The sequence below is a fragment of the Crocuta crocuta genome, unplaced genomic scaffold, assembly GCF_008692635.1.
Source record: "Crocuta crocuta isolate KB4526 unplaced genomic scaffold, BGI_CrCroc_1.0 scaffold145, whole genome shotgun sequence".
NCBI lineage: Eukaryota > Metazoa > Chordata > Mammalia > Carnivora > Hyaenidae > Crocuta > Crocuta crocuta.
Genome location: NW_027530857.1, coordinates 407,947 through 421,982, shown reverse-complemented (window position 1 = coordinate 421,982; position 14,036 = coordinate 407,947). Strand labels below are relative to the sequence as shown.

General features: G+C 44.4%; 1 protein-coding gene, 1 long non-coding RNA gene and 2 pseudogenes across 2 annotated transcripts in view; 1 reads left to right on the top strand and 3 right to left on the bottom strand.

Moving 5' to 3' along the window:
* CUNH6orf62 (chromosome unknown C6orf62 homolog) overlaps nucleotides 1–8,457 on the bottom strand; it is a 24,578-nt gene extending 16,121 nt beyond the window's left edge. The window contains exons 1-2 of the mRNA XM_077769556.1: nucleotides 8,311–8,457; nucleotides 3,808–3,982 (exon numbers count right to left, since the gene is read on the bottom strand). Coding sequence (XP_077625682.1) covers nucleotides 3,808–3,982; nucleotides 8,311–8,339 — 204 coding nt within the window. The 5' untranslated portion in view covers nucleotides 8,340–8,457. The remainder of the gene's footprint in view (nucleotides 1–3,807; nucleotides 3,983–8,310) is intronic.
* Nucleotides 1–14,036, top strand: part of LOC144235948 (uncharacterized) — a 16,586-nt gene extending 2,550 nt beyond the window's left edge. Inside the window, exon 3 of the long non-coding RNA XR_013336365.1 lies at nucleotides 13,979–14,036. This is a non-coding gene — a long non-coding RNA (uncharacterized LOC144235948). The remainder of the gene's footprint in view (nucleotides 1–13,978) is intronic.
* LOC144235976 (protein numb homolog pseudogene) lies at nucleotides 18–1,383 on the bottom strand (annotated as a pseudogene).
* LOC144235963 (protein numb homolog) lies at nucleotides 1,246–3,324 on the bottom strand (annotated as a pseudogene).

Genomic DNA, 14,036 nt, shown 5'->3' with positions numbered 1-14,036 from the left:
AAGCTCAACTTCACACCTAAAATATACCTAAAAACGTTCCTAGAATCTGCTGGGTGGCTGCCACCGTGCCCTGCTGGGAACCCCGGCGACGCAACCCACCTGCCCGTCGTCTCCAGCCGCAGTGCAGGCCACCGCGTGCTCGGTCTCTAAGGCAGCCCAGTGCTGGCAGGCGGCAGGCAGGCAGCCTGAAAAACAAGTTTCTCCTACTGTTTCGCACTCCAGCAAGTGTGCTCTGGGCACAGATTCCCGTCCCTGCGGCGGGAGACTTGTGAGGGGCTGCAGGAGTAGGAGGGGACGGACAGCAACCTTGCCTTGACTTCCGTAGCCTAACTGCAAGGCGACTCTTCTCTAGGAATGTTCCTGCCCCCCACCCCCCCGGCCTTTTTTTCAAAATCACCCTTCACAGAGCCCTGTGCCTGGACATCCTCCTTGGAACCTGGGATTAGTGGGAAGTATACTGACTGGGAAGACCAAGTTCTCTTTGCTCCTTTGACCTCTGCCCCTGGCCTTGCCTAAGTGCAGACAAAATACATAAGCCGTAGAGACTGCTTAAAGTTCAATTTCAAACGTCTTCTGTAAGTCACCGGAGAGAGGGTCGGGGAGTGAGGGGGGGTATGTTGCCCGGACTCGCTTCGTAATGCCGCCCACTGGGCTTGGAAGGGATCCACCGGGCAGGTGCCTGCAGGAGCCTCTGTGTGCTTATCTCCTGAGGCCAACACGCCATTGTCTACACCGCTGAACGCTCCAGAACCGTTGGGGGGCTGAGCAGGAGGCTTAGCGGGAGACTGGCAGTATGGCGGCTTGTCTTCTACTGAGGGAAGGTCTGCTGCTTGACGGGCTGGGAGACCGGTGGGGCTGGGCAGCCTGAGGGCGGCCCGCGGTGCCACGCACACTGCCTACCATCTGGGAGGGAGGGGGGCCCACCACAGGCACATGAGGGCCAGACGGGGCACCCCACCGGCCAAAGGATAGGCCTGGGCACGGACAAAGGCTGGCTGCAGGGCTGGGGCCGGACCCACTGGCAAGGTTGAGAGGCGAGAAACAGGTGCCCTTAGACCTGGCCGTGGAAGGGCAGCCGAGGCCGGGGCAGCTGAGCCCGGATGCTCTTGGACCCCTCTCCTAACCAGCAGTCACGCCCCAGGGGGAGTGTGTCTGTGAGCAGCCTGGACGAGGTCTGGAGAGGCAGCAGCAGAAGACTGGCCCCCTCCGTCCCCAGTGAGCAGCACCAGGGACGAGGGCCCTGGCTTCACGCACAGGCACAGCTGTGGCTGCAAGGGCGGTGCAGGCTGGCTGAGTGAGGCCGTGAGGCTGAGTCAGGGCCAGTCGCTCGAAAGGCGGGAGACTGTGATGCCCCGCTGTCACTGGCGTGGTCACTGGGGCAGATGAGACGGGCCCTGGAGGGCGTGCTGAAGGCACTGGTGATGGTGAGCACAGGGAGCTGATGCTCTCCGCTCCCCACCACGTCTGGCCCTTGCTGGACAACTTGGATATGCTTCATGATTGCTCTCGTTCTGCGTGCTCAGTGGCCGCTGTGACATGGAATGACCTTCTGTTGTACAAGTGGCCCAACCAGCATCAAAAGTAGCACATTCCTTCTCCCGCTTCTGCTTCTGCTCCTTCATGCCTCCCGCATGGCTCACTCTTTCACCCGTGTCCTTGATAGCCATGAAGCCACGACAGATCAGCGCCGAGCAGTGCCATCACGACATATGTCAGAGAAGCCTCTATCAAGTTCCTACCTGGGACACAGGAAGTAACTTTTTCTATTGTTTGGTCAGCTATGAGGTTCTTAGTATTTTCCTTTCTTTTTTTTTTTTTAAATATTTAAAGTTTATTTATTTTGAGAGAGACAGGGATACTGCCAGTGGGAGAGGGGCAGAGAGAGAGAGAGAGAAAGAGAATCTCAAACACTGTCGGAGCAGAGCCTGATGGGGAATTCCATCTCCCAAACCATTAGATCATGACCTGAGCCGAAATCAAGAGTTGGTCGCTTAACCGACTGAGCCACCCAGGCGCCCTCTTAGTATTTTCATCCGCAACTTAGAGCCCACCTGCTCATGCCCACAGGACCGCCGTAACTGTTTGCTTTCTGGGTTTTCCAAAGAAGCCTTTGAAGAACTTCCTTTCAGCTTTCAATCTTTCGACAGCATCTTCACAGCTGTGCCTTCCTCTGGACTCCTCAACTTGTACATGGCCAAGGTACTCAACTAGGAAGCTGCGATTTCCAGTACAAACCCTTCTTCATCTGCCTGCCACTGATGTGCGCGACTGGCCTCTGGATCACAAACATCTTTCTCTCCCCTAAAATTTTGCCGTAGACTTTGTTTTCACTTTAACAACACTGCTCTAGTCTTGGGTGTGACCTTTACAGACTGTGTGACTTTGGACAAGTTTTGTAACTTCACCAAGCCTCAGGTTCCTCGTCAGTCTTCCAGAGGGTCTGAAGATGGCTGGTAGCCCAGTACTCCAATTGATGGATGTGAATGAAGATCTTGGGGCTCGAAAGCAGCTGCACTGGACCTCCTCCAAATCTGCCACTGCCCCCTGACCAAGTCCAGGGTCACTGCCTCTTCCTCGGCCACCGGCAGCCACCAAGTGCCACCACCTACTCTGTGACAACAGGCCTGTCTTCTTGATCTGGCCCTGATATGTACCCTTGATCACTTCCATACAAGAGTTTTTTATTTTTTTAAATTTTTGCTAATTTATTTATTTATTTATTTTTTAATGTTTTATTTATTTCTAGGAGATAGAGACAGCGTGAGCAGGGGAGGGTCCGAGAGAGAGGGAGTCACAGACTGAAACAGGCTCCAGGCTCTGAGCTGGCAGTCAGCACAGAGTCCGACGCGGGGCTCGAACCCATGAACCGCGAGATCATGACCTAAGCGAAAGTCGGACGCTTAACCGACTAAGCCACCCAGGCGCCCCTGCTAATTTATTTTTGAGAGACAGACAGACGGACAGAGCGCAAGCAGAAGAGAGGTAGAGAGAGAGAGGGAGACATAGAACTGAAGCAGGCTCCAGGTTCTGAGCTGTCAGCACAGAGCCTGATGTAGGGCTTAATCTCACGTGAGATCAAGACCTGAGCCAAACTCAGATGCTCAACCGACTGAGCCACCCAGGTGCCCCAAGATGAGCTTTTTAAATAATAGCTACAAGTATGATTGACATAGCCTGAATTCACCTAGTTAGAGTGCAGTTCGATGGTTTTTAGTATTTTCACACTGTTTTTGAATCACCACAATTTTAGGACATTTTCAGCACCCAAACAAGAAACCCTGTTCCCATTAGCAGGTACTCACCTTTTTTGTCTTCCTCAGTCATAGGCAACCACTAATCTACGTTTCGTCTCTACAGATTTGCCTTCTCTCACAGTTCATATCAATGGAATCACACAATAGGTGTCCTTTTGTAACTGGCTTCTAAGCGTAATGGTTCATTCATGTTGTGTTGTATTATATTTCAGTACTTAGTCCCTTTTTAATGCCGAATAATAGTCCCCTGTATATTTCATATTTTTCTATTGATGTAAAATTGGTATGTAGCATTATATAAGGTTCAGGTGTACAGCATTATAACTTGACATTTGTATACACTTCAAAGAGCCTAGTTACTACCCGTCACCATACACCTGAGTCCTTTACCCAGTTCGCCCAGCTCCCACTGCCCTTCCCTTCTGGCAACCACCACTCCATTCTGTGTGAATTTGTCTTTGCTTTGTTGGTTCATTTGTTTTGTTTTTTAGATTCCACCTGTAAGTGAGACCACACAGAATTTGTCCTCTTTCATCTGACTTATTTCACTTACCGTAATACCCTCAAGGTCCATCCATGTCTTTGCAGATGGCAAGATTTCATCCTTTCTTATGGCTGAGTAACATTCCATTGGGTGTATACACCTCATCTTCCTTATCCATTCATCTGTGGACGGACACTTGGGCTGCTTCCCAAGTTGACTGTTTACTTGGCTCTTGTAAACAATCCTGCAGTGAACACAGGGGCACACAGATCTTTTCAAATTAGTGTTTTTGTATTCTTCAGATAAACCGTCTTCTGTTTATCCATTCACCAATTGATGGATATTTAAGGTTTTTTTCTGCTTTTGGGCTATGAGGAATAATATTGCTATGAGCATTTGTATACAAGATTTGCGTACACATGTGTTTCCAATTCTCTTTGGTGAGAAATGAATTCACCTAGCAGTGACATTACTGGGGGCAGATGTTAACTCTACCTTTAACCATCTGAGAAACTGTTTTCCAAATCATTGGCACCATTTTACATTCCCACCAGCAGTGTCTGTGGACTCCAATTTCTCTACATCCTTGTTTTTATCTCTCTTTTTGATTACAGTTATTCTAGTACATGAGAAGTAGTATTTCACTGTGGTTTGGGTTTACCATTCCCAATGATTAAGGGTGCTAAGCATCCTTTCCATTTTTCTATTTTCTTTGTTGAAATTTCTATTCAGAGATTTTGCCCATTGTTTAGTTGGCTTGTATTTTTATTACTGAGATGTAAGAGTTCTTTCTTCTAGATATAAGTTCCTTATTAGATACATGATTTGCAATTAGTTTCTCCCATCCTGTGGGCTGTCTTTTCACTTTCTTGGTGCTGTTCTTTGAAACACAAAAGTTTTAGTTTGATGAAGTTCAATTCATGTATTTTTTTCTTTTGTTGTTGCTTGTGCTTTTAGTATCTTATCTAAGAAATCACTGAAAGGTTTTTATACTACTCCAGTCGTCAGGAAAAATAGGACAGAGCAGATGTCAAGGAAAAAATGAAGTTTTCCATTTCAGCTACTATGCCACATAACTGGCGATTCTTGGTCACAGCTGAACAAATCCTATGACCCTGTGTGCCTTGGGGCCTGTGTCTGGTCTCAGTGAGATGAGCCAAGAAATATCAGCAATGTGCCCTGGGGGAAGAAAACACTTCTAGCTCTATCTTCTCTGCAGTTTGGAAGGACTGTAAAATGGGAAGGATAATCAAAGGAAAAAAATCTTTAAAGCACCATGACCATAATGTTCTGATGAATTTCAGATAAAAGTCAGATAGGACTCAACTAAAATTTAGCTTTGTTAACTACAGGAAAACTACTCGATCATGTTAGAAATGGCATCTTTCTATTAGGCTGCTTCAAATGATGGGATTTGTGGAACAATGATGGTGGCGTCTTGATTAAAAATATCTGCTTGAGTGGGGCACCTGGGTGGCTCAGTGGGTTGAGCATCCAGCTCTTGGTATCAGCTCATAATCTCAGCAGGGTCATGAGATCGAACCCTGTGCTGGTCTTGGCACCGAGCCTGAGACACATTCTCTCTCTCTCTCTCCCTCTCTCCCTCTCTCTCCCTCTCTCCCTCTCTCCCTCCCTCCCTCTCTCTGCCCCTCTCCCCTGCTCACACACTTTCTCTCTCTCTCAAAATAAATTTAAAAAAAATTTTTAATCTGCTTAATTTCCCCTTGGAGGGTTTAAATTGGATTAGAGAGTTAAATTTACAGTAGATACACTGTATAACATTTTCTTAGTTGAAAAGCAGGTACCACCCCAGGTTACATTTTTGTTCTAGTTTTTTAAATATTTATATGTGAAAGACAGACTGAGTGCAAGCAGTGGAGGCACAGAGAGAGAGGTAGACACAGAATCTGAAGTAGGCTCCAGGCTCTGAGCTGTCAGCACAGAGCCCAACGTGGGGCTCGAACCCACAAACAGTGAGATCATGACCTGAGCCGAAGTCGGATGCTTAACTGACTGAGCTACCCAGGCATCCCCCAGGTTACATTTTTAATAAAATAACACTTTTTGAAGATTCTGTGCCTCCTCCCAAAGAAACAGAACCCTGAGGGCTCCAAGGCTGACCCCTAAGCCAACCCCTCTGCATTCAGTCCAAGTGAGGAAAGGATTACTCAAGCGTAGGCTTACATAGCCCAAATATATGACAATAAGAAAGCCGAAAAGGTATTTAACAATTGTTCACTATTCTATAAAAAAACAAAGAATTTACCTTTAAAATATATGTTGTCTACACACACATTCTTTTCTCTTAGAAAAATCTGGTTTTCTCAGCCTATCTCCCCTCATATTTATGGCCAGAAAGCATGCTAGATTTTTCAGGAATTCTCAAATATTTTATTCCTTCATAGTGCTATTTAGTTCATGAGATATGGTCTTGCTTTTGGTCTTATTTATCACAGAAAAGTTAATCAGCACAATAAACATCTACACAGGACAAGTTTGTGCTTAGACAGTCCGGGCCTGGAGAACTAGCACTATAGCTTGATCCTAAGTGCAGCAGCTCCGGGGACCTGGTCTCTGAAGTTCAACGGCACAGGGTTATCATCTAAGGTAAGTATGATGAATGGGATTTAATAATAAAATCTCACAGCCCAACAGGGATTATTCAAGGCACACACAGCCCTTCCATCCACAACACAGTCACACAGTCACACAGTCACTAAACAAACATGATATAAAAGGAGAAAAAAACCCTATGTTTTGAGGTCTTTCTTGGGAGGGGCAGAGGAAGTTGATTAATTTCTCCTCTAGTCTTGGCCTCATTTCCTGGGGGCCCAAGCTGTGCAGGCCAGTACTCATTTTCAGGCTGATAGTTTCCTGAAGGCCTGCAGCAAGCCATAGGCTTGGAAGATGAGATTTGGCCAGGTAATCAGCATTGTCCCCAAATGTGGAACATGGTTAAGAATCCAAGGAACATGCATGTGAATATTCACACCACACTATCAATTTTCTTCATTTCTTAGCCTTTTTCTTTCCCCACTCCCTTTCTTTCTAACTTTCCTTTTTTATTTTCTATTTCTCAGGCTTTATGCCTCCCAGTACTATCCAAAAATAGAACTTAGCCCCCCCTTGTTTATATTTTGGGTTAAAGACCTACAAACTGATATACAAACAGATCTGCTGATACCATTTTGAGAAGAAATTTATACCTATTTTCCTTGCCTGTTGGTCCCAATCTGTACAAGAAAAAGCAAATGCCCTCAGGAACAGTTTTATTTAGTTTTCCTTGAACCCTGCTTCCTATGGACTTTTGCTTCTTGACTATTCCTTAATTTCATTTCAAAGGTCTTTCTTGATTCCGTGTGTCACTCTTACAATTCCAAATGTTATTACTAACTGTTCTGTTTAATGTATATGTAAAGGTTATAGTAGTTAATTGGAAACACCTGGCTTCTGACACTTTGGCATCATCCCTTTAGAAATAAAATACTTAAGGGGCACCTGGGTGGCTCAGTCGGTTAAGCGTCTGACTTCGGCTCAGGTCATGATCTCACGGTTCGTGGGTTCGAGCCCCGCATCGGGCTCTGGACCCCTTCCCATTTGTTGTTTTAAACCACTGAATTTGAGAGCCTAGGTGGCTCAGTTGGTTAAGCATCAGACTCTTTATCTCAGCCCAGGTCACAATCTCATGGCTCATGAGTTTAAGCTCCACACTGGGCTCTGCGCTGACAGTGTGGACCCTCCTTGGGATTTTCTCTCTTTCTCTCTTTCTCCCCCTGCCCCCAGAATAAATAAACACTTAAAAAATAAAACATTCAAGAGTCTCTCATGGTTTGCCTCCCTCCCTCTCCCCCCCTTACCCCCCTTCTTCTCCCCCACGGTCCTCCGTTAAGTTCCTCCTAATCCTCCTATACGTGCAAACATATGGTAGCTGTCCTTCTCTGCCTGGGGGGGAGGGGAAGGGGGGTGATGGGCATGGAGGAGGGCACTTGTAGGGATGAGCACTGGGTGTTGTATGGAAACCAAGTTGACAATAAACTATTAAAAAAAAAAAAGCCAAAGTAGAACCAATGAAAATAAAATAAAATAACAAATATTTATTATCTTTTCATTCTTTTTAAAAATTTTTAAATTTTTGGGGCGCCTGGGTGGCTTAGTCGGTTAAGCGTCTGACTTTCGCTTGGGTCATGATCTCGCGGTTTGTGGGTTCGNGAGTCTGTGTCTCCCTCTCTCTCTGACCCTCCCCTGCTCACGCTGTCTCTCTCTCTCCTAGAAATAAATAAAACATTAAAACAAAAATTTTTTTTTCATTTTTTAAAAATTTTTTTAAATGTATTTCTGAGAGAGACAGAGACAGCGTGAGCAGGGGAAGGCCAGAGAGAGAGGGAGACACAGAATCCGAAGCAGGCTCCAGGCTCTGAGCTAGCTGCCAGCACAGAGCCCGATGAGGGGCTCGAACCTACGAGCCATTGTGAGATTATGACCTGAGCTGAAGCTGGACGCTTAACTGACTCAGCCACCCAGGCGCCCCTATTATATTATAATTTTTGAATCAGGATTTCAAGACTAGCTTACCTGGGTGATTTGGTCTCAGAGTCGCTCATGTAGTCAAGACCTTGGCTAAGGCTGCAATCATCTGAGGGCCTGACTCATATAACTGGTGGCAGGAGGCCTCGGTTTCTCACCAGGTGGCTTCTCCATAAGGCCTCGAGTGCCCTCGGAACATGGTAGCGGCTTCTCCCAGAGTGAGCGGTCTCAGAGAGAGGGAGATAGAAGCCACACTATCTTTAGTGACGCAAACTTGGACATTACACTTCATTACTTCCACATTGGTGACACAAGTCAGCCCTACTCAGTGTGGGAAGGAAGTGCACAGGGATGTGAATACCCCTGTGTTCAGGGCTGGGGATCGCTGCTGCCATCTTAGAAGGTAGCTACTATACGTATCTTTTGTGTTGTGTACAGAACAGGAAGTAGCCATAAAAGGACACTTATCAAAGACTTCCAGTTCTATCATAGTTAGGATAGACTAGGTCAGAGGTCAACAAGCTTTTTCTTAAAGAGTATTTTCAGCCCGCAGACGTATGGTCTCTGTTGTAATTAGTCAGTTCAGTTGCAGCAGGGAAGCAACCGCAGACAAGACATAAACAAATGTGCTTCCCTATGTTCCAATAAAATTTTATCAAAACAGGCAACTGGCCCACAGGCGGTGGTTTGCTCACCCTGAACAGCAATCATTTATGCTCAGTGGCTTCAACAACAAAGGTCTGTCTCTCACTCACACTGGTTCCATCACAGGTCTACACAGAGACTGTTCACTACGTACTTTCAGGAATTTAGAATTGTGGAGTATCACATGCGTCTATGATCACTGAAGCAGAAAGCAGGAATATGGCAAATCCCTCACTGGCTTTTCAGGCTTCCACCTGAAAGTGACACCACACTCACTCTTATTTCTTTGGCCAAAGCAAGTCACATGGCTACCCCTAACTTCACCAGATCAAGGCAGCACAAAACTACCATGTGCCCAGAAGGGTAGCGAAGCAGATATACTTAGTGAACAGCAGTGATTACTACCAGGAGCATATTATTTCTTATTATTTGTTCTTTTTCTACCACTAGACCGCTTTCCTTTTTAATTGAAGAGACACTGTTAGCAGTGTTATGGAAATTAAAATCTATAAATAGTCTAATTTATTTTTAACTTGTTTATTATTTTTATTTTAGAGAGAGGGAGCAAGCAGGGGAAAGAGGCAAAGGGAGAGAGAGAGTGAGGAGGGGAGGGGGAGAGAGAGGACAGAGACAGAGACAGAGAATCTCAAGCAACCTTCATGCTCAGCATGGAGCCCAATGCAGGGTTTGATCCCACAAGGCTGGGATCATGACCTGAGCTGAAATCAAGTCAGATGTTCAACCCACTAAGCCACCCAGGTGCCCCTAACATCTATTTTTAAATCACGTTTTGCTTTTCCCAAACTCCTCTTACCCCAATTGCTTCAGTTCTGGTGGATCTGTCTATTGCCATGGCTTTCCACAGACATTTATGCTCTATAACTTAATATAGTTATATATTAACTTAGTGCAGTAAAAGCAGCATTTCTTTTGCCTGAAATGAAGCATCCCCAATTCAGCTTTCAGAAAAGATTGAGGTCTTATGGTTTCCAGAAGAAATATGAGCTATTATCTACCTTCTTTCTTGCAAAGAGTAGGGAAACTGATCAATTACAAACACTTTACTGAACACCTATTATACATGCATACTGTGCTGCGTATTTTGAAGGACAGAGAAAAATAAATGCTTGTCCCCAAAGACTTTTTCATAGTTACCAACATAATAAACATTTGAAATAAGAGTGAGCAATACTAGACTGTATAATTAAGAGCTGAAATGTGAATAGACATTGAGTTGAATCACAGTAAGATAAAAGGGAGGCCAATCAAAGGTACATTAAATAGGTGGGATTCATGGAGGAAGGACGTTCAAATTAGCTTCAAAAGTTGGGAAGAATCTCACTAGGTTGAGGTGGAAGAAAAGAGGGATGAGAAAAAGGAAGTTTCTGGAAAAAGGAACACAATAACTGAGGGCATGAAGGTGGATTCTAGTTTGGCATAGCCATGAGACAGTAAAGATATCGAGCCCAATCGAGTGAAAGATGCCCATTCAGAAAAAGCAGGAAACAAATAATCTAGAAACGACAGAATGAAGCTTTAGTTCTAAATGGCAGCCTGAGCACAGCCACCTGTGTCCCCTCCCTTACAGTACACAGTTAAAAAGAACAGGAAGTTTTTGTTTTGTTTTGTTTTTTAATGAAGAACCAGGGGCACCTGGGTGGCTCATGTGGTGAAGGACAGGACTCTTGGTTTCAGCTCATGATCTCAGGGTTTGTGAGATGGAGCCCACATCAGGCTCTGTGCTGACAGGGCAGAGCCTGCTTGGGATTCTCTCCCTCCCTCTCTCTCCCCCTCCCTCCCTTCCTCTTTCTCTCTCTCTCAAAATAAGTAAATAAACTTTTAAGAATATAAATAAATAGCTATATACATAGATAGTTAAATTTTTCATCTCATGAGAAATGAGAAAAGGACAATCAGCAGACAATAGCTTTTACATAATACTGGTGACCTGAGCCTGGCGGTGAGCGGTAGCGGCCCAGGGAAGCCCTCCTCTCCCTGGCTCCCCACGTTTTCACTGTAACAGGAAGTCTCCCTGTGTAGCAAGCTCTGCTGGCGACCACAGAACTTCCTGTCGGCCTCTTCTGCTTTCTGGGACTGAGCTGGCAGGAAAACTGCCCTATATGCAATAGCAGAGGAACACATCTAGAAAAAATCAGATTATTTTCTTTTTTCTTTTTCTTTTTTTTTAAGAAGAGACTTCTTTCTTTCTTTTTTTAATGTTTGTTATTTATTGAGAGAGAGAGAGAGATACAGAGTGCAAACGGGGAGAGGCAGAGAGAGAGAGGGAGACACGGAATCCAAAATGGACTCCAGGCTCTGAGCTGTCAGCACAGAGTCCGACGCAGGGCTCGAACCCACAGACCGTGAGATCATGACCTGAGCTGAAGTCGGATGCTTAACCGACTGAGCCACACAGGCGCCCCTATTTTCTTTTTTTTAACTATAAAAAGCACCCAACATCACTAGGCACAGGAGAGAAATCAGCTACATAAGAAAGGACAAAAAACAAAACAAAACAAAACTCCACAAAACACCAACCCAGAAGAAGCAAAAATAAAGCCTGACCTCACAAGAACCAATTCGAGTAAGAAAAAAATAATTTTTCAAGCCTCTAATTAATATTTTTGGAGATATTCTAGATATAATAACACCCAAAGTAAAAACAAGATGCTATAAAGAAAAAACAATTAGAGAACAAGAAAGAGTACTTGGAAATTAAAAATATGCTTGCCTGGGAGCCTGGGTGGTTCAGTCAGTTAAGTGTCCAACTTCAGCTCAGGTCATGATCTCACGGTTTGTGGGTTCGAGCCCTGCACTGGGCTCTGTGCTGACAGCTCAGAGCCTGGAGCTGCTTCATGTTCTGTGTCTCCCTCTCTCTCTGCTCCTCCCCTGCTCCACACTTTGTCTCTCTCTCTCTAAAAAATAAATAAAAATTTTAAAACTTGAAAAAAAAAAAAAGGAACTGCTAAATTCATCAAGTTTTAGGGGCACCTGGGTGGCTCAGTCTGTTGAGCGTCCAACTTCAGCTCAGGTCGTGGTCTCACAGTTGATGGGTTCGAGCCCCGCGTCGGGCTCTGTGCTGACAGCTCAGAGCCTGGAGCCTGTTTCGGATTCTGTGTCTCCCTCTCTCTCTGACCCTCCCCTGCTCACGCTCTCTCTCTCAGAAATAAATAAAACAGTAAAAAAACTTTTAAAACTTCTGTTCATCAAAAGATATTGTTAAGAAAATGAATGGTCAAGCCACAGATTAGGGAAAAAATACTTCCAAAATATACTTGAGAAAGTTCTAAAATCCAAAATATATAAAGAACCCTGCCAACAACAAAAAAGAGCCCTGCAGTTCAGAAAAGATAATCTAACACAGCTCTCTCTCGAGCTCGGCAACTCTCCTCTTTTGAGAGTGTATTTTTTGCCTTAATAAACTTTCCCACTTGTGTTAAAAAAAAAAAAGGATAATTCATGTTTTTAAATGATTGAAAGATTTAATCAGATACAATCTAAAGGGAAATACACAAATTGCACATGAAAAACTCTTGAAAATCATTAGAAATTAGGAATGAAAAACTAGAATCAAAATGAAATCCCACTTCACGCTCATCAGTGTGGCTGAGATCGGAAGCCTGACAACAATCGCTGGCAAGGGCTGTGGAGCAAGCAGAGGCCTCGCGCTGTGTTGGAAGGCTGTGAAGTAAGGGGCCCGTCTGGGCAGAAGAGCTGGCGAGTCCTCATAAAATGGAACCATTTTATGGCTACTCTAGGACTTCACAGCTCCACTCCCAGCGATCTGTCCAAGAAAAATGGAAGCTATGCCTACAAAAAGATGTGTGCAGGGGCGTTTGGGTGGCTCAGTCGGTTGAGTATCTGACTCTTGGTTGCGGCTCAGGTCATGATCCCAGGATCGTAGGATGGAGCCCTGCATTGAGCATGGAGCCTGCTTGGGATTCTGTCTCTCTCTTCCTCTGCCCCTCTCTCTAAAACAAAAAACTGAAACCAACAAACAAAAAAACACAAAAGATGTGTGCAAGAATGTGTGTAGCAGCTGTATTCACATAGCTGAAAACTGGTAACAGTTCCCATGTATCCATCAGTAGAAAAATGGATAAATAAACAGTGGTGTAGTTATACAGTGGAATGGATACAGACAATAACAGGGATAAGAATGGAAACATTATGCTGAGTGAAAGAAGCCTTCCGCAAAAGTGTGACTGCTCTATGATCCATCTACAGAGTCCTAACCAGGCACAATGAATCCATGATGGAAAAAAAAAAAAAAAAAAAGTCAGAACAGTGGCTACCTCTGCAAGGGGCAGGTGCAGGGATTTCCTGGGAAGGGACTTGAGGGAAGATGCAACGTTCTGTATCTTGATATGTGTTTGTGCGGCAGTGTCAAACCTCACTGAATGGTACACTTCAAATTTCTGCATTTTGTTGTATATAAATTTTAGCTCAAATGAAAAAAATTGTAAACACGTATCAAACTGAATTGAATATTGGTAATGATCTGCATGCTGAAGTGTCTGGGAGTAAAGAGCAGCGATGTCTGTGACTTACCTTGAAATGCTTAGAAAATAAGATGGATGGATAGATGAATAGAAGGATGGATAAGTGGACAGATATTTAATAAAGCAAATATAATGTTAATTGTAGAATCTAAGGGACAGATCTATGGGTGTTCAGTATAAAACTCTTTCAACTTTTCTGTGCTTTGAATTTCTTTTCATAATGTTGCAATAAAAGAAAATAATGAAATATTACTGTCAATATTTTGGAAGAAAATTATAAACCTAGAATTTTATCTACAGTTGTCAATCAAACTATTGTTTTGCAAGGAATAATGTGATTTTTTTGCCTACTTATAATCTCTTAGGGCACCATTCCTTCCTCTTCCCTGGGGTAGGGTCATCTGACCTCCCAACATTAGGGGTGGGCACCAACTCAAGTCTGACCAAATAAGCATACTTCATGCCCTGGGCCACAGTGATTGTTCAGAGATGAGCCAAGCAAAGTCCATCAGAGAGTTCCTCAGGTATTTTACTGGAACTATCAGTAAAGTAGTTTTTATTTTTGCTAGGATCACAATCTGTGAAGAAGACTTGAGCCAAGAGAAATGTTGGAAACTATCTTTGCCA